Source organism: Elephantulus edwardii, unplaced genomic scaffold (assembly GCF_000299155.1).
Source record: "Elephantulus edwardii isolate Elephantulus edwardi_28Jun2011 unplaced genomic scaffold, EleEdw1.0 scaffold00372, whole genome shotgun sequence".
Taxonomy (NCBI): domain Eukaryota; kingdom Metazoa; phylum Chordata; class Mammalia; order Macroscelidea; family Macroscelididae; genus Elephantulus; species Elephantulus edwardii.
In genome coordinates, this window is record NW_006400122.1 from 124,922 (window position 1) to 148,682 (window position 23,761).

The window sequence follows — 23,761 nt, forward strand, 5'->3', positions numbered from 1 at the left end:
TTACTTGGGGCTTTTTGTCTCAATGGCCAGCTATGAGGAAGTACCCGTGATGGGCTTCGAGGAATTCAACCAGGCCGTAGAGCAGCACAATGGCAAGACCATTTTTGCCTACTTTACGGGTTCTAAGGACGCCGAAGGGAAAAGTTGGTGCCCTGACTGTGTGCAAGCTGAACCAGTCGTTCGAGAGGGCCTGAAGCATATTAATGAAGGATGTGTTTTCATCTACTGCCAAGTAGGAGAAAAACCTTACTGGAAAGATCCCAACAATGACTTCAGAAAAAAGCTGAAAGTAACCACAGTGCCTACACTACTTAAATATGGAACACCTCAAAAACTGGTGGAATCTTAGTGTCTTCAGGCCAGCCTTGTGGAAATGATGTTCTCTGAAGAGTAAGATATAATAATGACAATGGTATCTTAATCTTGCTCTAGAAACCGTGTACTTATTAAATAAACAATGATGGGGAAAAACAAAAACAAACAAAAAAAATGAGTAGTAGTGTTTCTCTCAGTAGTTTATGAGTAAGATGGCTAGGTGGTACACACCACTGAGCACTTCTAGTCAAAAAGTTAGTGGCTTGCAGTCCACGAAAAGTGCCTCAGAAAAAGGCTTCATGGTCAGCTTTTGGAAGATCAGACCCATTGGAAACCCTGTGAAGCACAGCTCTGTACCAAATCACAGGTGGTTTCAAATAGACTGTATGGTAACTGATTTTTTTTCTCCTGTTGTTATATTTTAGGTTGTTAACAGATTCATGAAAAGGCAGCTTCTATCTCAAATACCTTGCTGATGTATAGGAATTTGTACATTATTGTAGTTGTTGTTATGTGCCATTGAGTCACGTGCAACTTATAGCAACCCTATGTACAAAAGCTCTGAAGCCTGCCCTGTTCCGAGCCAGTCACACTGACCCCAACACACCTATTCCCATTGCCCTAGTTGCTATATCAATCCATCTCATCCAGGGTCTTCCTCTTCTGTGCCATCTCTCAACCTTTCCAAGCATGATGTCCTTCTCTAAGGACTAGTCCCTCCTGGCAACATGCCCAAAGTGTGTGAGACAGAGCTACAAAATCCTAGCCTCCAAGGAGAAACTTAAATTCACCCTCTCCAAGACAGATCTATTTGTTTTCTTGGTATTCATGGTTTATGCAGAACTCTTCTCTAGCAACACAACTCAAAGGAATCAATAATTCATCTGTCATCCTTAGTCCTTGTCCAGCTGTCTAATGCATAGCAAGTATTGCAAAGACCATGGTCTGGATCCGACACACCTTGGTCTCTAGACTGACATTGTTGCTTCTCAGTATTCTGGAAAGATCCCTGACAGCAGATTTACTTAATACAATTCGTCTTTTGATTTCCTGCCAAGAGTGTTAATTGTGGAGTCAAAGAAGCTGTAATTGTTAACAACCTCAGTTTCTTCTCCATCTATCATGGTGCTGTCAGTTGGCCCAGTAGTGAGAATCTGTCTTCTTAATGTTAGACTTCAGTCCATATTGAAGCCTACAGTCCTTGACCTTCTGCAGTAAGCACTTCAGGTCGTCTTCAGTTTTAGCAAGGAAGGTTGTATCATCTGCCTAACATAGGTTGTTGATGAGCCTTCCTCCAATCCTGATGCCACATACCTCCTTATAAAGCCCAGCTTCCCGAATGATCTGTTCTGCATATAGATTGAAAAGGTATGGAGACAGGATGCATCCTGACACACACCCTTTCTGATTTTGAACCATGCAGTGTTTCCCTGCTCTGTTAAGAGAACTATTTCTTGGTCCAAGAATAAGCAGTCATGTGTTCTGGGATTCTCATTCTCCTCAAGATTAACCACAATTTGTTGTGATCCACACATATTTGGATGTTAAAGGTTTAAAAGAAAACATGTAAAAAAAAAGAATAAATGTGCCTTTCTTAACCTAGGTTTCTTCCACAGCTTTTTTTTATTTTTGTGTCAATCCTAAGATGGTGGGTAGTTGGTTTGTGTGTCATCTCTTTCCCCTGTACCACTCTATGACATAGAACAGGTATAAATACACACATACACTGTAATGTTTTCTATAGCATACTTTTATAACTTTTATCTTTTTCTTTTCAAGAAACATGTTTTCTGGATCCGTTTATTCCGGTATTCTTGTATTACTAAGCCAAAGAAACATAAAATCATAATTTCTTAAGACTGACTATGGCCAACAATGGAATAAGAATTAAAATCATAAACCCCTTCTTAAGTTAGTATCATAGAAGGGTTAATTACCTTCTGTCTCACCCTCTTCGTCATGTGTGCGAGGATTATACTGTTAGATACCGTCAGACTGACTTCCCCTCATAGCAACCCTGTGTTGGGAGCAAAACGCCACCAATCTAGGATCATCCTCACAGTCTACTGAAGCCCATTGTTGTAGCCACTCTGTCTCTAGTGACAGTAAGTTTCAGTCTCCAGGAACTTACCCTTACTGAAAACATGTCCAGAGTGTATGAGTCTTGCCATCCTGAGTTCTAAAGAAATATTCTAGCTGCCCCTTTTCTAAGATTTGTTTGTTCTTTTGGCATTCTGTAGAGAGAGATATATAGATACGTTGTTTGTCATTACCACAATTCACAGAATCAGTTCTCCTTTGGCTTTAGTCCTTTTCCAACTTAGACAAACATGAGACAATTGAAAATACCATGGCTTGGGTCAAGAGCACCTTAGACTTCAAAGTGACATTCTTGCCCTTTAGCACTTAGAAACTTTGTGGAGTCTATTTGATTAATACTTTAACATTTTTTTTCTATAGGCATTGATCCATATACAACAAAATCCTTCAACAGCAGTCTTTTCTGGTTTTCATGATGCTGTTTATTGGTCCATTTATGAGGATTTTTGTTTTCTTTCTGTTGGCCAGATAGCTGTGTTCCAAATTTCTTGGCTTAGATGAGTGAGCATGCCTATTTGTTACATCTATTTCTTAAAATATCTCCATTAGAATTAACATAACTAGAAATTTAGTTCTTTCAAAGGATTCATGTGATCAGCAAGCTACTTGAAAGTCTAATGAAGAAAAAGAAGGAGGTGATCTTGGACATAATCACAAATAAGAAATTCAGAACAGACTCATAGCTCACCCTCTAGTGGGTTTTCAGAAACTGTAAATTGCATTGAAAGAGATTATCCATCTTTCTCCTGCAGAAGAGCTGTGGATTTGAGTTGCAGTGAAACTCCTTACCATTAAGCCACCAGAGCTCCCCTAAAGTATTAAATCAGTGATAGCAAAATAGATCTAACTTAAAAGGATAATAGCAGAATCGTCTGTAACATGTTTCACTGCTAACCAGGATTTTCTGTGGGGATTTGAGTCGACCAGGTGCTCCTAGAGAGAAAGATGGACCATAACCTCCAGTTCATTTACAGCCACGGAAATCCATTGAAGGGTTGCCATGAGCCAGAATCCACTGTGAGTGTGAAAAACTTTATTCCCCAAAATTTGAAAACCTAGAAGAAATAGACAAATTTTAAGAAACACACTACCTATGTAAGTGAACAGAGACATAATACTCATCAAAATAGAAAATTGAAAAAGTCACTAGAAAAAAACTTGCAGCTGAAGTAATCTTGCCCAGAAAGCTGCACTGATGAATTTTACTTAGACTGTTTAAGAATCTAGAAAATGGCAGAAATCTCCAAAATTGGTCATAATCTAAATAACAAAAACAATGCTAAAAAAGAAAATTCTGAGGAGGACCTGAAATGCTTGTGGCAGAAGGTCAAGTACTGCAGCCGTCAGTATATATTGAAGCTCAACATCAAGAAAACAAAGATTCTCATTACTGGGTCGATTAGCAGCATTATGATAGATGTTGAAGAGATCAAGATTGTTTACAGCTTTAGTTTGCTTGGCTCCACAGTCATCACTATTGGATACCAGCAGCCAGGAAATCAAAGGACCAATGGCATTGGAAAAGTCTGCTGTCCGAGACCTCTCCAAGGTAGTGAAGAGCATCAGGGTCAGTTAAGGGGTGCCTTATCCAGGCCATAGTCTTCACAGTTGCTTGCTATGCATCGGAGAGCTGGACAATCACTAGGGATGAAAGAGAATTGATGATGCCTTTGAGCTGTGGTACTGGAGAAAGATGTTGAATATACTATGGACTGCCAGGAGAACAAGGTCATCTTAGAGAAAGTGAAACCAGACTGCTCCTTGAAGGCAAGGATTCTGAGACTTTGACATATTTTGGGCATGTTACAAGGAGGGACCAGTCCTTGGAGAGGGATGTCATGCTTGGAAGGACAGAGAAAGAGAGGAAGACCATCGATGGAATGGATTGATTCAGTGACTGGGATAATGAGGGTAGGTGTTTCAGAGGCAGTAAAGTTAGCACAGGATAGAGTAGGTTTCAGGACTATGGTATATAGGGTCGCTAAGAGTTCAACTCAACAGCACATAACAACAGTTTCTCATGCATTGCCTTTAGTATAGTTTTTATTTCTTTCTTCAGTACCATTGGATCTTGATCCTGTTCTGCCTCCTAAAATAGGTATTGACCAATTCTGTTTGATATCAATACATATTTATTTCTTCTTCCTTAAATGCTTCCTGCCTCATCAATGATTTTTGCCTATAGAATCCTTCACTATTGCAACTGGAGACTTAGTATTCTTTCTTCTTCAGTTCTTTTGGCTTGAGAAATGCCAAATGTAGTCTTCTCTTTTGGTTTACTAACTCTTGGACTTTGCCCATTTCACTGTCATACTTTGTCTTTTCCAAATGCCCTTTGAAATTCTCTGTTCCTCACATTTAATCTTATCTTCCATTCACTTTAGCTTTTTTATGTTCTAGAGCAAGTTTCACAGTCTCTTGATAATAAGTTTGTCTTTATAACCTACATTTTTAATGACTTTTTGGTTCCTTCATGTATATTGTCCTTGATACCATCCACAACTCATTGGATCTTCAGTCTGTAGTGTTCAGAGCATTTATTAGACGCTATCTCACTGTGTTAATGAGGTGGTTTCTGAGTTAGGGAAGATATACTCAGTCATATTTTGATTCTTGTGGACTGATTTCATTTTCTTCGTCTTGAACTTGGCTGCGAGTAATGGACAGTCTATTCCAAATTCAGCCCCTGGCCTCATTCTGACTGATGGTATTGGGCATCTTCATTGTCTCTTTCCACCTATTTGATTCCATCTGGCAAGGTTCACCAGTTGTTTTTTATGTGTTTGGTGTTTTTTTTAAAGGTATTTGTAAGTTTTCATTTGTACAGAATAACTCATGCCTCCTTCCCCTGTTGCTAATGCTATACTACCTAACCACCAATCTGTCCTCATTGTTGCCAACTTTTACAATCCAGTCAGCAGTCAGCAATTACTAGTGCATCTTGATTGCAAGTTCGATCAATTTCAGACTGCAGAATTGCTGTAAACTTCGATGTCTTCATCTTTGCTTTGGTGGCTGGTGTGTAATTGAATGCTAGTTATATAACAAGTTTTCCTTGTATGCATATGGATCTTATTCTATCACTGGCAGTACTTCAGGATAGATCTTGAAATGTTCTTTTTAACAGTGGACATGTTGCCATTCCTCTGCAACTTGTCATTCTCAACATGGTGGACATTATGATGTCCAGTTCAGATTGGACAGAACCAGTCCATGTCCACTCACTGATGCCTGTGATAGTGATCTGTTCCATTTCATGTTTATAAGCTTCCAATTTTTCTAGGGTCATTCTGTCGTTAAGTACCATTGAATATAAGTACCATTGTCATATGAGTATGACACATAACAACCCTATGAACAACAAATCTTAACCCTGCCCTGTCCTATGCCATCCTCTTCATCTGTGACATACATAAGGTTATTGCTGCTGTCACTGTGTCAGTCTGTCTGGTTGAAGGTCATCTTCTCTTTTGCTAACCTTTGTAAGTATGAAGGCCTTTTCCAAGAAACAAACAACCTTTCCTAGCAGTATGCACAAAGTATGTGAGACAACATTCTCCATCCTTGCTTCTGAGGAGCACTCTGGCTGGCTACGCTTTATCTAAGACTTATCTGTGTCATTTTGGTAGTCTTTGAGGTATTCAGCACTTTCCTCTAACACCACAACTCAAAGCCATTGTATTCTTTTGTCATCCTTGTTCATTGTCCATCTGTCACATTCATAGCAAGTGATTGAAAAGACCATGGCCTGAATTAGATGCACTTTAGTCTTTTTTTTTTTTTTTTTTTTTATTTTTTGCACTTTAGTCTTTAAACTGATATCATTGCTCCTCAATACTTTGGAGAGTTCCCCTGATAACAGACTTACCCATTGCAACACATATTTTGATTTCTTTTTTTTGTTTGTTTGTTTTTAAATTTTATTATTTTCGTGTGTGTGTACCGTCAAATCAGATCTGACTGGTACAGGAGGAGATTGTCCCTCCTTCCCCGGCAGAGCATCTGGTGGATTCGAACCGTTTGCCTCAGGGATTGTAGTTGCAGGTCCTTGCCACTAGGCCACCAGAGCTCCCCTATATTTTGATTTCTTGACTGCTCTTGCCAAAGATGTTGATTGTGGGTCCCAGTAAGATGACATCGTTGATAATGTCAGTCTTTTCCCCATCGATCATGATGTTGCTTATCAGCCTGGAAGCAAGGGTTTTTGTCTTTGTGCTATTGAAACATAATCCGTATTGAAGGCTCAGACAGTAATGGTTTGCTATTTGTGATTGACTTAACATTTTCATACTTAATTTACTGTTCTGAAATTGTCCTCATTTTCCTCCTTCTGTTCTGATGATTGTTTTGGTACTTTAAAAATTGAAAAGGGTAATGAAGGCAAGTAAAGTAGTATTGAGTATATTAATATGTCTGTTTCCTTTGATCTGCAATTCTGTTTCAAGTAATTTGCCCAAATTTATAATCATAAATTGAAAAGTGTATGTTGGAAACTTAGTGAAGATTTAAGCACAACCTAAATTTAAAGTAAATATAGTACCAATTTTATTAAATATTATATATTTGTATATGCATGTTATAAACTTACATCTGTGTGCTTATGTATATATAATGGAATATAGTGAACATGCTTAAAAATGGTATTTTGTATAACATGGAATGACCTCATAATATGAAATATTTAAGATATCAGTAAAAATGTAAACTGTAGATCAGTACACATAATTGAAAAATTATCTTTGTAGAAATTATAAAAATTAATAGAAAATTATAAATCTGTTTCTATATGTGTATTTTTTTAGGAAGGGATAAACTGATTTTTCTAATAGATTTGAACACTTCTTCCTAGTGGGTAACATCAAAGACTGATGTTGAAATTCAGCTGTCCTTTTTTTTTTTTTTTTTATTATTGTACACTATATTTATTATTCATATAGTTTCTTATATTTGTTACTAGTATATTATAGCTCTAATACCTATTTTTCTAATTGTTTGTATATTTGAAACTGATAATCATAAAGACCATAGTTGGTTTCTTAATATTGACTACATGAAATCAGGACCCTCAGGTGGTTTCTATCTTGTTTGTTAAAGTTGATCCTAGTGTAGTCTGTCCTGGAAATAGATGTTGTTTTTTTAGTCCTCAGATGTGACACATATCCCCACCACTTTGTGAAACCAATTCTTTTTTTTTCTATTTAGGTGTTGAGTTCGGTGCTCGAATGATAACTATTGATGGAAAACAGATCAAACTGCAGATATGGGACACGGTAAGAATAGCAATGTACATTATTGCAATAAAGTTGTTTTGTAAATGTACATGGTATGCTTGTTTTGTTTTAATACTGATTTTTGTTGTTAGCATGCTTAGGTATTGACATAATCATGATATCAGAGGGTGTTGCTTTTTCTTATACAGTATTTTGAGCAGATAGGCCACAAGTGTTAGGTATTAGTGACTATGTCTCAGATGATACACTTTAAACAGAAATGTTCTAGAAATGAAATTTCTTTCTTTTTTGTACACAGAAGCAATTGACTCACTTAACCTTTTTAGATTTTTTGTTTTGGTTTTTTGTTTTAGTTAATTTATTTGCGTGAAGGCTTGCACATAATTGGGTTTCATGCAATCATTCATAGATATTTTGTTTTATAACATCAGTTGCTATCGATTAATATAATTTTGCCTTTCCTTTCACCCAACTTATGTTTTTACTAATTTTTAAACCCCTCCCCCACCTTTGAATCCCTATAATGCAAGATTGATTCTATCTGTGTGTAAACTTTACCTTTATTTCTATTTCTTTTTTTGAAATAAAATGTTGTGATTTAACAAACATTTACAGAGAAATTAGATTTTTGTTGATCCATTCCCCCCCACCCCCTGTTCTCTCTCCACCAGTTCACATTTTTTTTAAACATTCATTCATTGTTGCACAGTTACCTGCCTTCCCCCCACCAATGATAGACCTCTTATTCTGGGCTGTTGAAGTACATATAATGCCTAATCATATATTCCTTTTTTAAAAAAAAATCTTTTTTATTCAGTTCTTCCCTTAATCTGTTCCACTGCAGTGATCATTATTCATCCACTCTTATCCTAATCTCCTTCCAACCTCTCATGTTAGACCTACTTTATAACAGTGGCGCTATGCAGTATTTGTCCTTTAGTGACTGAAATACTTCACACAGCAAAATGTGCTCCAGGGTCCCCCATGTGGTGTAATGTTTTATGAGTTCATTGTTCTTCAGTGCTGCATAGTATTCCACTGTATACATATACCATATCTTTTCTATCTATTCATTTGTTGATGGTCATTTGGATTGCTTCCATCTTTTTGCTGTTGTAAATAATGCAACAGTAAACATGGATGTTCAGCTTTCTATTTCTAAGGAAACTAATCTGCATGTGTATGTAAAAGTAAAATCAGTACCACAGAGTAATTTAACCTGTTGTTTGACACCTTGTTATTTTAAATGTTTTCCTTGGTCTCAGCTCCTTGAAGCCACCTTACTCTTAATCCAGTCAGTATTGATCTTTCACTTCTGACTCATTTAGTGTCTGTTGCTTTGCCTGCTGTGTAGTTTCTAATAGTGGTTTCTAATGTGAATCGGAGACTATTGATTCCTTGTGCATATTTTCTGTTATAAAGCTTATCTTGTTTTGTTTTGCAAAGCACTGGGGGTTTTTTTGCGTTTTAGGTAAAAGCAAATTAGGTACACAGGTTTTAGGTACACAGCAAATTAGACATCCTTTGAACAAGTTTTATGCAAATACTGCTATTTCCGTTCCATTATTTTTCTGTTTGCATGGATCTTGCTTCTTTTTTTCACCTTAAGTTTTGCTTTTGTATAAATGTTAATCATTTGATCTCATGGAGTTAGTTTTTAACAGCACATTATCATCAATATTAATTTATTTCATGTACAATCAATCTATGATGTGACTGAAAGATGACCTATTGGAAACCTTCAAATATAAATTCAGAGGTTATCTTCGTGGTAGCTTCAGTCGCTTCTTTAGTCACTGTCAGTGCAGTCATCTTGTGGGGTTTATTCCTGTATCTCCTCATCTCAGAATAAGCATCATAAGAGAAGGTCTTATTTGGCTTTGTACCACTGCTTTTAGTCAGTAATTGAAAAAAACGTTTGTTCAGTTTTTTAAAAGAAGAATGAAAATCTCATCTGTCCAAGAAACTTGTTAAGATCTTTAGTTGTGAACATCTCCTTTAAAGTAAATGGTTTCAAATAAGAAAGGTTAATAAAGTCATGATAGTTGCATGATCTTAAAGGCTCAAGCCATATCACTGTCTAGTTTATTTCCTACTCTTAAGATTTCCACCCCCAATATATAAATTAAACTTTTTGTTTTAACCCTAATTGTTGTTCTGTCACTAAACAACTCAACAGCTTTGATGCTGTTGAATTGGAAGAGTTATAACTGATTTGCTCAGTGTGAAAAGTAGGTGTCAGGGAGCTGTAAATCATATAGGAGGATATTGCCCATTTTTCTCCCTTGGAACCTGCTAGTGAATTTGAGTGCCACTAAATTTTTGTTTGCTTTTAAAATAAAGCTCTTACCATTAAGAGAAGGCATGACTGCTTATTGTGAAAGAAACAACCAGGGAATGAACTTTGTTTATTTAAGAAACGGTCCCTAAAAATCTTTATTTAATAATTTGTTTTTTTAAGCTCCAACCTAAGTTCTCCAGTTGTTTCTTTCATGGGCTAACAAGGCACACCATTTGATGAGAAGAGATTCCTTTAAAACAAACTTTTAATTTATTGTCTTATGCTGTATTGATCTTTCAGAAAACATCTATAAAGTATGAATTAGGTATGGAGCCTTAGTAGGAAATAAACTGCTGAGGTAGCTTGAGGAAAAAAAATTGTGTAACTATCATTACTTTATTAACCTTTCACCTTTGAAATCATGAACTTTAAAGTGATTGTTCTTGTAGGAGAACAGAAGGCTAGATTTCATTCCTCTGTACTTTAAAGCGAAAAGGGACAGTTGTGTCTTTGGAGGCGTTGTGACCCTTAATAAGGAAGCATATCAAAACTTCCTCTTGGAGGAGGGTTCTAGGAACAAATTAACAAAGATTTTAAGGAATGTTCAGAAACACCCCTTTATTTATTTTAGAAGTTGTTTCTTAAGGCATCTTACAGAAATTTCCCCTTTTATTGTTTTTCATATTTAACTAAGAAAACTTAATAAACTTACTCTGCACAAAATAAACTTAATCTACACACATTAAAGCCTGGTCTTACATGAACTTTTTTATGTTACTGGCTTTCTATGGCGTTCCTATCCATATGGATAACAAATGACATTTTTAGACACAAGCATTCTTGCCTATTTTTGTGATCCAGAACGTATACCTTAGAGTCCTCCAGAAAAATTGTCCAAATATTATTATTTGTTTCCCCAGACTTAAAAGAACTAAGTATTTCCCCTATGGCTACGTCTCAGTTCATAGGATATTTGTTTGTTATCCTTTTTCATTCACAAAAAAAATAGAAATAAAGAATTTTCCTTGGAGAATTTCTACATCTACTCTCTTAGCTGTCTTTTTAAAAGAGTTTAGCTGCCAGAGCTCTTCTCTACAAACCTTAAGGAAGGCAGTCAGTGTCATGGCTGGCAATAGTGGTAAGAGTGGACCAGGGCTTCCCTTAAAGCACTTTCATTGGGTATGGTGATAAGTGACTTCCTTTTCTTTTATCAGAAGCCAAAACCTTGTACAAATACTCTTAATCTCTGCCAAGGCAGATCAAAGAGCACCTATTTTCTGTACATTAACTACTGGAAAAAGATTTAGTAGTCCCTGTTCGGCTCTTACTCCTTTGCCTTTAGTCTCCTTTCATTGCCTTCCTAACATAGCCATATCCATTTCATGTCCCACCTCAGATATGTAGTTCCCTGAAAGTATTTAGGTTTAGAAGTAATTTCTCATCAAGTGAGAGTTAATGACCTAAACAAATTCATCTGAACATTTACATGCTGTCTCTCAAGTTCTCCCAAATTACGGATACTTTTGACCTTACATATTTACATATAAATATACTGATTTATACTCTTGATTTCTTATCCCCCAAAATGGGATGTTGCTATGCATTAGTGTGTTGGTTAAATTTTTTTGGTTCTAATAACAAGTGAATGGAACTAACCTTTTTTATAAAAAAAAAAAAAAGAAACAGCAGTACAGTGGGGCTGTGAGAGGCTGGGGAACCGAGGGGCAGAACTTTTCAGGGTTCTACATCTGCCTCCTCTTCCCACTCCCACTCCAAGAGCTGCATAGGTATTTGCAGAGATCTGACTCTTTCGCCTCCTGTGGCAGCTTTCATTGATCTTTTTCTGGTGGCCTGATCTGTAGGGTGTTGCTGAGATCTTAGACACTTCTTTGTATTTAGGTTAACTCTACCACTTAGCTCCTACTTGTGAACTCTTAATTTCTTTTGAATGGCAACATTAATCTGAAGCTGACCATCTAAGTCTTTCTTGTTGTTGTTGTTCAAAGTGTCACCCCTTTTTAATAAAAGCAATCAATATCTGCTGTTCTTTTTAGATATTTACAATTCTTTTCTAGTTTCTATAGGAGCTAGCCTTAACAGACCCAGAATTCACCAAAGTTGACTTTCATGAAATTTTTACCATCCTAATTCTGGACACTAAGGCAACCTAAAAATCAGTATTGAAGCTTAACGATCTTTCTTTCCTTTATTTATTTTCCATACCAATTGTTGTGGTTAAGTGCCATTAAGTATAACTCATAATGACTTGGGAACAGTAGATCTGAACCCTGTACGAACCTGTACCATCCTTATCATCTCTGATTTACTTGAGCCCAGCCACTGTGTCGGTTCATCTCTTTGAGGGGCTTCCTCTCTTTCGCTGACCCTCCACCTTACCAAGCATGATGCCCTCTTCTAAGTAATAGTCCCTCCTAACAATGTTCACAAAGTATGTCAGTCAAAGCCTTCACCATCCTGCCTCGAAGGAGCTCTCTGGCTGCACTTTCTCCAAGACCTATGTGTTTGTTCTTAATCATGGGTCTAGATTATTTACCAAGTCAGTTTGAATAAATTCTTGGACACTATATCATGTAATTTGGCTATTGAGAAATCTTTTTCTCTTTTTTGTTATTGTAACTGAGGTTGTTGAATATATTGTCTAACAATGAAAGTAGGGGAGTATTATGGCAATATTTATTCTCATGTATCTAAATTCTTTAACTTTATTGGCTCTTGGAAATCGGTGAAAATAACATATACAAGTGCATACTATGAACATACCCCAGGACTTGGAGTTAGTCTGTCCCTCAAGGAGATTTGAAGAGGGGGAAAAGCAACTTAAGCAGTATGCTGATTTTATCTAATAAACTGCATTAGAACCATATGGTAACATGAAGCAATTTGGATTTGTGAAGAGAACTCTGAGCAACAGTAGATTTGCTTCTTATTTTTGTGAAGCAATTAAGGCTTGAATTCAACCCTCAGTAAATTTTGTATGTGGAAATTGTTATGTGCCATCGAGTCGCTTGCAACTCATAGCGATCCTATGTACTAGAGCCCTAAATGCCACTTTATCCTGTGCCAACCGCGCCATCTCAAACGCACTCATTCCCACCACTCCAGTCATAGAATCGATCCATCTCATCGAAGGTCTTCCTCTCCTGCTCCACCCTCTCCACTTTGCCAAACATAATGTCCCTCTCCAAGGACCAGTCCCTCCTTGCAACATGCCCAAAGTATGTCAGACGAGGCTTCAGAATCCTTGACTCTAAGGAGCATTCCTGCTTCACATTCTCCAGGACAAACCTTTTTGACCTTCTAGCAGTCCATGGTATATTCAACACTCTTCTCCAGCACCACAGCTCAAAGGCTTTAATTCTCTTTCTGTCATCCCTATTCGTTGTCCAACTCTCTGATGCATAGCACATAATTGCAAAGACTACAGCCTGGATCAGTGCACCTTAGTCTCCAGCCTGACGTCGTTGCTCTTGAGAGGTTCTTCACAGCTGACTTTCCCAATGCAATTCGTCTCTTGATTTCCTGGCTGCTGTAAGGAAAAAATTGTTTTTAATCATTAAATAAGAACAAATTTTTATTGACTAAGAAGATAAAACTTGACAGAAAAGGAGAGATTTGGTTCTTAAGAACCTATGGCTTTTCCAGCATATTTAGAGATTTTTCTGGTAAATACTTAGTTTGTGTCAGAGAAAAGAGAGGAATTAAGATCACTATCCGTTTCCAGCTTGCTTACTATCAAAATTGGCAAATGCTGAAGCACATGGTGAAAGTAGTTTGGGAACTCTTTTTATCTGACAAGTGTTAAGTAAGTTTTAAAGTTCTGAGACAAACTGTCGTAAATTTTAGTTATCATGTGGGAAATGAATAGTTTGAAAGGCTCCTGCAGAAATACTCCGTGACTCTGATTTTTTGTTGTGGTGTTTTTTGGGTGTGTGTGTGTTTGTGTGTGTGTGTTGTTTTATGTTGTTTGTTGGGTTTTTTTTTTCGGTTTTTTTTTTACCCAGAAGTTTTACTCATAATAGTCCAAAAAGACCTAGAAACAACCTTCAGAAGTTGAATAGTTAAGTGGGTTATAGTACTTCAGACCATGGAAGGAACAGATATAAAAAGGAACAAATGGTTGATAAAAATCCTTGCATTACACGGATATTAATTCCACTGTTAGTAATGAAACTCAAGCGAGTCATTTAACCTCAGATCTTTTTTGCTTCTTTACCGATGAGAAGAGGAATAATGTCAGTGGCCATAGAACTATTGAAAGGATTTAAAATTATGCGTGTAAAGTATGTACCACTGTATGTCTTGTTTTCTTGCACTTACATTTTTAAGAGATTTTGTTTCTCACAGATTAAAGATTTGTGCCAACCCCAGGTTGAACAAAGCTTTTGGCATCCTTTTCCTAACAACATGTGCTCTCTGTTTCTCTGTGTCACAATTTGGCAATTCTTATAATATTTCAAACTTTTTTATAATTCTAATGCATATTTAACTGACTGCTGTGTGTTGTAAGCCTAACTTCTATATACACTGGGAGCCAAAAATCCATGTGACTTGCATAATTACAATGTGCACTTTATTGTCATAACCTGCAGCACAATGCGATAGTATCTCCCAGCTAAGCCTCTATTAAAGACTAAGGCAACTTGTTGCTCAGTTCATTCTCAAGATACATTTGTAACTCTACCCCCCCCTCCAAAACTATTGAGAACCCACGGTTATCATCATCTCATATTTGTTTAATTTTAAGAATCCTCCCAATAACAAACAGTTTTGGAGCATTATATGCCAGGTGCTACCTAGGCTCTTCCCCTCTATAATGTTTAAATGACATGTGTCTTTAAATCTTTTTGGGAGAAAGGTCCTGGATCCCTGCCCAGCACAGATGCTACTTTAAGGCATTGTGACAGCCACCTCTCCAGGTTCTTGATTCACAACATCAGCAGCTGCAAATGCTATTCTGATGGGCTTATCAGAAGTGAAGCCAGGCACTGTTCTAAGTACATTAAAATGTGATCTTAAAGAATCTTGAGTCAAGGACTGATGTTTCCTGATTTTACTAAGAACCTGAGGTTTAGAGAAGATAAAGTTTGAAAGTGTAGCTGTATTGGATCAGGTTGCCTTTGATTTACATATTTAGAGGTTAATGGTCACATTAAAAATCCTAGAGGTTGCAAAGGAAAAGAAAATCCTAGAGGTTGCAAAGATGCCTGCCTTTGAAATTATTTGTCATACATCTCAGTATATATTGGTAAACCTAGTTTCTCACACCTGCATCCCTAATTCTTGGCATTTTGGAGCTGAAAGGTAGTGGTTATTAGAGCTAGGAGGGTCTCTGGGTCAGAATTATTTTAAAAATAGGAAATTGAGACACAGAGAAGGAATAGCTCCAGGTCACAATCGTAACAATGTTGTTGATGTTCACTTGAGACACATAATGACTCTATGTACAAGAGCCCTAAACCCTGCTCTGTCCTGTGCCAACCTCATTGTCTCTGACACAGACATTCCCACAACCCCAATCACAGAATCGATCCATCTTATCAAGGGTCTTCCTCCCCTTCACTGTCCCTTCACTCTCCCAAACATGATGTCCCTCTCCAAGGACTAGTCCCTCCTTGCAACATGCCCAAAGTATGTCAGACGAAGCTTCAGACTCCTTGTCTCCAAGGAGCAGCCTGGTCTCACCTTCTCTAGGTTAAACCCTGTTTGTTCTCCTAGCAGTCCGTGGTATATTCAACACTCTTCTCCAGCACCACAGCTCAAAGGCTTTAATTCTCTTTCTGTCATCCCTAGTCACTGTCCAGCTCTCTGATGCATAGCACACAATTGTGAAGACTATAGCCCGGATCAGGTGCACCTTAGTCTCCAGCCTGATGTTGTTGCTCTTCAGTACTCTGGAGAGGTCCCTGACAGCTGACTTTCCAAGTGCAATTTATCTCAGTATTCTGGCTGCTGGTACCAATAGTGTTGACTGTGGATCAATCTTAATAATAGCAAAGCTTAAAAGACCTTTGATTTTTCAGATTTAGGTAATCCAATTTTTTGGCCAAATGAGTTGATGGGTGGATCCATTATTCCTCTTATTACCTGTTAGATGCCAGTTAGTCACCTGTGACTCAGATTAAGCCTGTGAACCACGTCAGAACCTTGTACTGCCCTGCACCATCCTCATGATCTCTGCCATGTTCAAGCCTGTGTTGTAGTCAGTTGTCAGTCAATGTCATTTAAGGATCTTCCACTTTTTCTCTCATCCTTTGCTTTTCCCCACATAATATTTTTCCCCCTAGGGAGTAGCACCTTCTGGCAGCATGCCCAAAGTATGTATACAGTGCCGTTTTATCATTCTTGCCTGTAAGGAGCACCTTGGTTGCACTTCCCTCCAAGACAGATTTCTTTGTTCTTTTAACAGTGTGGTACATGGTACATTCAGTAGTCTTCTCCACCATCACAATTCAGAGGCATCAATTCTTTGGTCTTCTTTATTCTTTTCCAGCTTTTGAATGCATAGGAAGCAAATGAAAAGTTCATATCTTGGGCTAGGTTAGTCTTTAAACTGACATTTTTACTCTCTAGCACTTTAAAGAGGTCTTTATCATCAGAATCTCCCAAAGCAATATACCTTTTGATTTCTTGACTGCTGTCACCATGGGTATTGATTGTGGATCCAAGTAAAATGAAATCATTGACAACTTCCTTCTTTTCCCCACCTGTTATGATATTGCCTATTGGTGTAGTGGTGAGGATTGTTTTTTTTCTCTCTCTCAGAGAGACCACAACTCATGAGTCGGTTCTGACTAGATGGCACATAACAACCTCATAAATAAGTCCTGGCTATTTGATTCTTGAAGTTCACAGTTTTGAAAATCCTTTGGAGCTGTTCTGCTCTGCACACATGGTGCTGCTATGTGATAAACTGATTTGATAGCAATAACAGCAACTCTTGGAAATATTTTGCTACCAAAAAATGTTGTATCCTCATAGGCTAGCAATCATTTCCATTTGAAACAAATAAATTAACCAGCATTTGGACAGGTTTATACTAACATGCTTTTAGAAATCTAGATTGTTTTATTTCAGTATGAACTAATAGCCATGTGGTAGCTTTGTACTGTTGGCTGTTATTTAGCCATTTCTCTTACAGAAGCCATAGTAATACACTTTATTGGACAAGATTTCTTTAATACTTACCAGAATTGCATAAGAGACTGAACCCAGAGTATGTGCTGTTTTTCAGTCAAGTCTCAAGAATTTGGAAAATTCTTTGAATTTTAACTTTTAAAAAGATTAAAACAAAATACAAATCTGAGATGTATAGATTACATATATTTTATGCAGTCATCGTATATCTTTTTCTTAAAAATTTCCAATAAATTTTTTGTTGTTGGTATTATGTACCATTGAGTCGCTTGAGACTCATAGCGACCCTATGTACAAGAGCCCTAAATACCACTCTATCCTGTGCCAACCTCGCCATCTCAAACACACTCATTCCCACCACTCCACTCACAGAATCGATCCTTCTCATCAAGGTCTTCCTCTCCTGCACCGCCCCTCCACTCTGCCAAACATGATGTCCTTCTCCAAGGACCAGTCCCTCCTTGCAACATGCCCAAAGTATGTCAGACGAAGCTTCAGAATCCTTGACTTCAATGAGTACTCCTGCTTCACCTCTCCAGGACAAACTTGTTTGTTCTCCTAGCAGTCCATGGTATATTCAACACTCTTCTCTAGCACCACAGCTCAAAGGCTGGGGAAAAATATAAGTTGATCTCTATAGTTCAAATCTATATTGTTCAAGGGTCCACTGGAATTTGAGCTTAAAAACTTTATAAAAATTGAAAGCTGTTGAACGCTGTTCTTTGTTTATATACCACGCAATCACCATGCAGAGCTACAGTCATAGACTTCACTTTGAGTGTATGTGGGTTGTTTGGGTTTGGTTTTTTAAATTTGTTTGGCTATTGTTCAGTTTTATAATAAAGACCAAAATCCAGGCTAAACTGATTCAATACTAAGTTATTTCCATAGTAGAACATGTTTGTTGTTTGTAAACCTGTTTAAAGAAGTGGTAATGGTATATAATTGTGCTTTTATTCTTTTTCTGAATTTATTTTTTCTATTAGTGGTTTACTCTGTCGTTTACCTGGGCTATAACCACTGACATTTTAAATTCCATGGTTGTGTTTTTTCTACCTGTGTATTACATTCAACATAAAGTCCAGTGAATTAGTCTTTGTTTCAATATTTAGCCATGGAAAACAGGAGCGCTCTTAACATGATTTTAATTTTTAACTATTAAAACACTTCTCTTTCTGTGTTGTTTACCATAGAATCTTTTATTGATACATATTATTCATGGTAAAATGAGTTTTTTTTAAAAAAAATTTTATTTATTTATTTTTCATTTCAGTGAACATCTACATAAAATGAGGCTTTCAACAGTCCTTTAAATCTTTTAACAATGGTGTCCACAATTAAAAAGAAAAACAACTCCCATATTCCTTACGTCTTAAACTTGGATTTGAATTGTTTTTTTCTTTTAAAGATATCCTTAGTAATCGTACATGAAAATATTTTTTTCCATTCTGTACTGTCAATTTTTATAAAGTTTTTTAACTCAAATTCTAGTGGACCCTTGAACAATTTAGATTTGAACTATGTAGATTAACTTGGTTATTTTTTTCCCCAGCAAATTTATTGGAAATTTTTAAGAAAAAGGTATATGACAAATGTATGAAATATATTTAATTTATAGATCTCATATTTATACTTTGTTTTAATCTTTTTTACAAGTTAATATTTATTTTTTAAAAGTTAATTTTATCAATATTTACACATGGGGCCATAAGCAATTAATAGAAATGTAAGCAGAGATGCCTTATTAAATCCCAACTGCATACGGTTCACCACAGCATAGGCTACACTTCTGTGATTATTTCATAAGCACTTCCTGTTGCTGTTGTGTGATTTCCAAGTGTCTATGTAAAACACTGTATGAGGCTTATCACCTCCACATGAGCAGTCCATTGCTGTAATATGTAAATTGTGTATTACAGTAAAAAGTAGTCTGGCAGTTCTCACTTTCTTTTTCATTGTGTTCAGGGCAGTACTCAAAGAGAAGAGTAATGGTATTACAAGAACAAGTTGTGTTGCTTGATAATGTACTGTGGATTGAGGCCTTCAGTTGTTTACCATTTCATGAAGACTCCAGCACAGTTGTGGACTGGTTCATTAAAAAGCAGAAGAAATTAGTGACGTTGTCATTGTAGCAACTCAGGCAGGCATGAAGACCTTGTACTTTTTTGAGGAATACTTTGTATGAAAATGCAGTTTTTATATACTTCCTTACAGAGTTGCTAAATGACAGGCATACCTGGTCTCAGAGGACAGATGGTAGAGCCCAAGCTCAGAGTCACCCTTGCAACTATGGAGGAGGAGCAGAATCGTTCCAGGAGAACCTGGCAGCCAGTGAAAGGTGGAAGTGCCAACACACCTTGCCTCCTCTAAGGGCTCACAGTGTCTGCCCAAATCCTGTACCTTCTATATATACTATTAGACCCAGAAAGGATATTACCAACTATGTTTCTGAGCTTGTCAAAACGGCAAGGCCCACTGGCCTTGAGCCTAGACCTCACCAGTATCACTGGGACCCAGAAACCAAAGGTGGATCCATCAGACGTTCTCAGCAGAACTTGGCGATGTATTTCCTCTAACGTAAATTGTAAGCCTTCCAGCAGAAGTCAGCAACAGCTCAAATTTGGACCATCCACTGTGAGAGAACATCCAAGAAAACCTGTCAGTTTGCTTCACAGATAAGAATTGAAAACAACAAAGAAGCAGGTAGTAAAACACAAGAGTAAAGGTCTAGACTTTGTGGAGAATGCCCATGTAGAAGATAAAACCTTGGATCACTTAATACAAGAAATAAACAAAGAGAACTTGCCCCAGACTTTATCAGACTTTGAGAGGAAGCCAGCTTCTGAGTTTTGTACTGTAAGGTGAAGACTAGCTAAGTGGTTGGCTGGTTCCTATACACACCTTGAGCAAAACTTTTATGACTAGTGCTATTCTGAAAGACAGGTAAAAAATAATGTTTTGGGAAAATGTAAATCAAGAATCTACCCAAAAAATCACAGCAACTTGGTAGAGGAACAGATCTTTCAAGACCAGGAGAAAAAAACACCAAGGATAATTCCATGTAAGTTTGTTAGTATATAAAGGTTAACAGGGATAAACATGAAAGATCAGGTGAATCTTCATTACAGTTACACCTTGTCATGAACAAAACACAGAACACACCATACAACAGACCTGTACCACTTTGCTTCAGGGAGAAATTATCAACAGCCATCCAAACATTAACGAAACCAGAAGTCTGTGCCACCTTTTAGATCCTGGACATCATGTGTTCAGCAAAATTCCCAAGCCATAACCAGAGACCTCACCTGAGTGCTGGCAGGTCTAGTTCAGGAGTTCCAAGCACACCTAGCACTAAAGCCAATGGTGCCAGTGGGAGTAATGTAACAAAAACTTTAAACAAAAAGCACAGAATTCCAACTCTTAAGTTGAAGAAAGCTGTTTCCCAAAACCATTTTCTGAATAAGACAGCTTCCAAGACTTGGGCCGATGACCCTACCATGAGTAGAAGAGGGGGCCCATATAGGACCCCAATTGATCCAGGTTAAGAAGGCAAGAAGGCAGCAACTGGAAGAAGACGAAAGAGAAATCTATGAACAGCCTCCTATGAAACAGAAAAAAGAATAAGGAAAATGAGTATTTCCTTCTGGAAGAGCATTGAAAAGGAAGAGGAAGAAAGGGATGCCCAGCTTGAACTGTCCAGTAAAATGAACAATACTCTCACAAAATGTCAACAGCTCATTGTAGGGTGTGTCTTCTAATGAAGTGTTTATTTACCATATTGTCTGGTATTCCTGAGACTGAAAAACTTGCTAAATTCTGGATCTGTAAAGCAAAAGTGTTGGCACAAAAAGACCCCTTTTAAAATCAATACTAAAGTTTCATTCAAGAAGTTGTTAATAATATTTTATTTTGCAAGACCAAAATAGGGAAACAGAATTACCTCTGACTTTGCCATTGCTAAAGAGCTGATCAAAATCAGAAAAATCGTGTCTTGATTAAGAAGAGAGGTAACAAGTTACAGCAGTACCCTAAGTAATCAAGGAAGGTCAGGGTAACCATCATGGCATCAGATTACACATCAGCCCCTTCCTAGGCTAACTGGAAGGCCAGGATTGCAAGACATGGAACTCATCACCCCTGTCCGGCATTCAGGGAGCCTCAAATGTGCCATGACCCTCTGTCAAAAAAAAAATGCTTCAGGAGCATGAATTAGTGACTTCCGTGGGTGAATAATTGTAAGTGGAAGAAACAGTGCTTCGTCTTCCGCAGAAATGAAGCTTTGCATGTAACACAAGGCTTTAAGACTCTGGAATCAGAATTTCTTGATCCTTTAAAAAATAGTCTCTGAGGTTCCCTGACTTTCATGAGGAAAGAACTGTCTATGCCTGAGTTACTTAGAAAAACACAGATAATGGAGAGGCCTCCTGGATGCAGGGCAAGGTTATACACTCTGAGGGCTTCAAAAGTGATTCACTGACCTTAACTCTGAAATTGTACAGCTCAACAGGAACATTTGCTTTATTAAGACTGCATTTTACTATAGAATATATAAACTGCAAACTATTGAGTATAAGCCAGTTTACCCCAGAACTGTGAAATTTGCATTTAATTCACCTACTTTAATCCCAGCATAATTTGTCTTTATATCAGAAAATTGGTGCTACAATAAGTTTTCGCTATGAGTCGCAGATGACTCGACGGCACATAACAACAACAACAACATATTCGCCTTAGCAAAGAGAGCAAGCTCTTACAACATGGAAAATGTGACCTTTGAGAGTAGCTTAACAATTATGTCAAACTGGATTGGACATGCCCGACCATGTAGACCGTGTAAACCCTCACATTTTGCAGAAAGCTTTATCCTACCTACAGCTTTGCTTAGAGGTAGCACATGCTTTTCCATGTGTGTGATTTGGCTTTCCATCACAGTCTCCCTGTATATGAACAACAGTTCTTGTCCTTTCTGTGCCAGATTTTTTCTAATGAGGAGAGAATTCCAAGTCCATCCAAACTTGTGGTTACCAGGGTGGTCATCCCAAGCTAGCTTTCCTTTTAGTTCTTCAGTTTCAGATATGCATCAGGTAAAAGCAGAAGAGGCAGAGGAGAGAGATGTGGGAGAGATGCTTACCTCTTCCTTTTGATCCCTTGCTCTGTCTAAGGAGACTTGTCCTGAGATGGAAGTGGAGGTCCCAGCCCCGCTTTAGGAGTTGTTTTTCCTTTTTCCTGGGCAGCTATCCTTAGAAAGGTCGCATCGGGAGCATTATATAATGTACAGAAAAACAACCAGTGCATGCATGCATGCATTCATTTATTAATTTTCTTAGATATTTAGTATTGTCTTTTTAAAAATAAACAAATACATTATTCTTTATCTTTTTTAAAAAAGATAGGTGTACCTACAGAGTCTATCTAATATGATTTGAGAAAAAGGGACATTATTAGTATAGGCCAAAGCGAAAAGACAGTGAAGGAACTAAAAAGCTGGAGAGCTAATCGAGCAATGGATTTTTTGATAATTTTAGAATAAGATTTTTGGCTTGAAAGTCAAAAGACAGTAGGAGAAATGGTTTCTGTTTACTAGGAGGCAGCAGACGAGTTCCCAGACATCATTATGAAAGGCATTGCCACAAAGGATATTTTTTTGGTAAGGAATAAAAGCGATCACTGAGATTTAAAGAAGGGGTAAGCTAAAAAAAAAAAAAGAAGGGGTAAGCTAACTCTACTGTTTTGTGCAAATACAAATAAATAGGTTTATAAATAGGACTACACTTATCTATAAAGCTACTAATCAGTACCCAAACCTTGAAGAGCAAAGATAACACTTTGTTGTAAGACTTTAACATAACATACAGAATTTGTATACATGTAACATATAAAATGTTAATTGATTTACTGATAAGCCTTCAGGACAAAGCAGTCTACTAGTTTAGGGAGTTAGAAGTTAATCAAGGATTATTGCTGCTCTGAGAGGTCAGAACCCCTGAACACATTGTGTAAGAGTCAGCTGTATGTAAAATGAGTTGACATTTTGTTTGGTTGTGTGTTGGGTTTTTTAATAGCCCTTTGAGATGATGATTTTCTCAATCTCAGTTCACATCAGACTTTTAAGTGTCAGAGCCACGTTTGAGTTACTCTGAGAAGCTGACTCTGCTTTATGAGTTTCTTCTTAGACATTCTCCCATTGACTCTTGGCATGTCAGAATATGCTGATGCCACTTATAGGGATGAAATGGGGTAATCCCCATTTGGCAGATGAGAATCATCTCAGGAACAGGTTTGAGGCCTTGAACACTAATGAGCGAAGACCAGATGAGTTGTGGGAGGATGTTAAATGTATCATCCAGGAAGAGTGCAGACAGTCATTACAAAGACAGAAGAGGAAGAAAAGACCAAAATGGATGTCAGAAGATACTCTGAAGATTGCACTGGAACGTAGAGAAGCCAAAGCACAAGGAAGAATTCAAGATACTAAAGAGCTGAACAGAAGATTCCAAAAGGCAGCACGGAATCACAAAGCAAAATATTACAATGAAATGTGCGAGGAACTAGAGGCAAAAAATCAAAGGGCCGAACTCGTTCAGCATTTCTTAAGCTCAAGGAACTGAAGAACAAATTCAAACCTCGAGTTGCTACAATCAAGGATGCTTTAGGCAGAATGTTAAATGATCCAGGA

At 37.4% G+C, this 23,761-nt stretch overlaps 1 protein-coding gene and 1 pseudogene across 1 annotated transcript in view; both read left to right on the top strand.

Annotated features, from left to right (window-relative positions):
• LOC102848796 (ras-related protein Rab-2A-like) overlaps window positions 1-23,761 on the top strand; it is a 69,936-nt gene that overhangs the window by 15,760 nt on the left and 30,415 nt on the right. The window contains exon 3 of the mRNA XM_006902142.1: window positions 7,618-7,685. Within this exon, the coding sequence (XP_006902204.1) occupies window positions 7,618-7,685 (68 nt within the window). The remainder of the gene's footprint in view (window positions 1-7,617; window positions 7,686-23,761) is intronic.
• On the top strand, window positions 23-394 carry LOC102846508 (annotated as a pseudogene).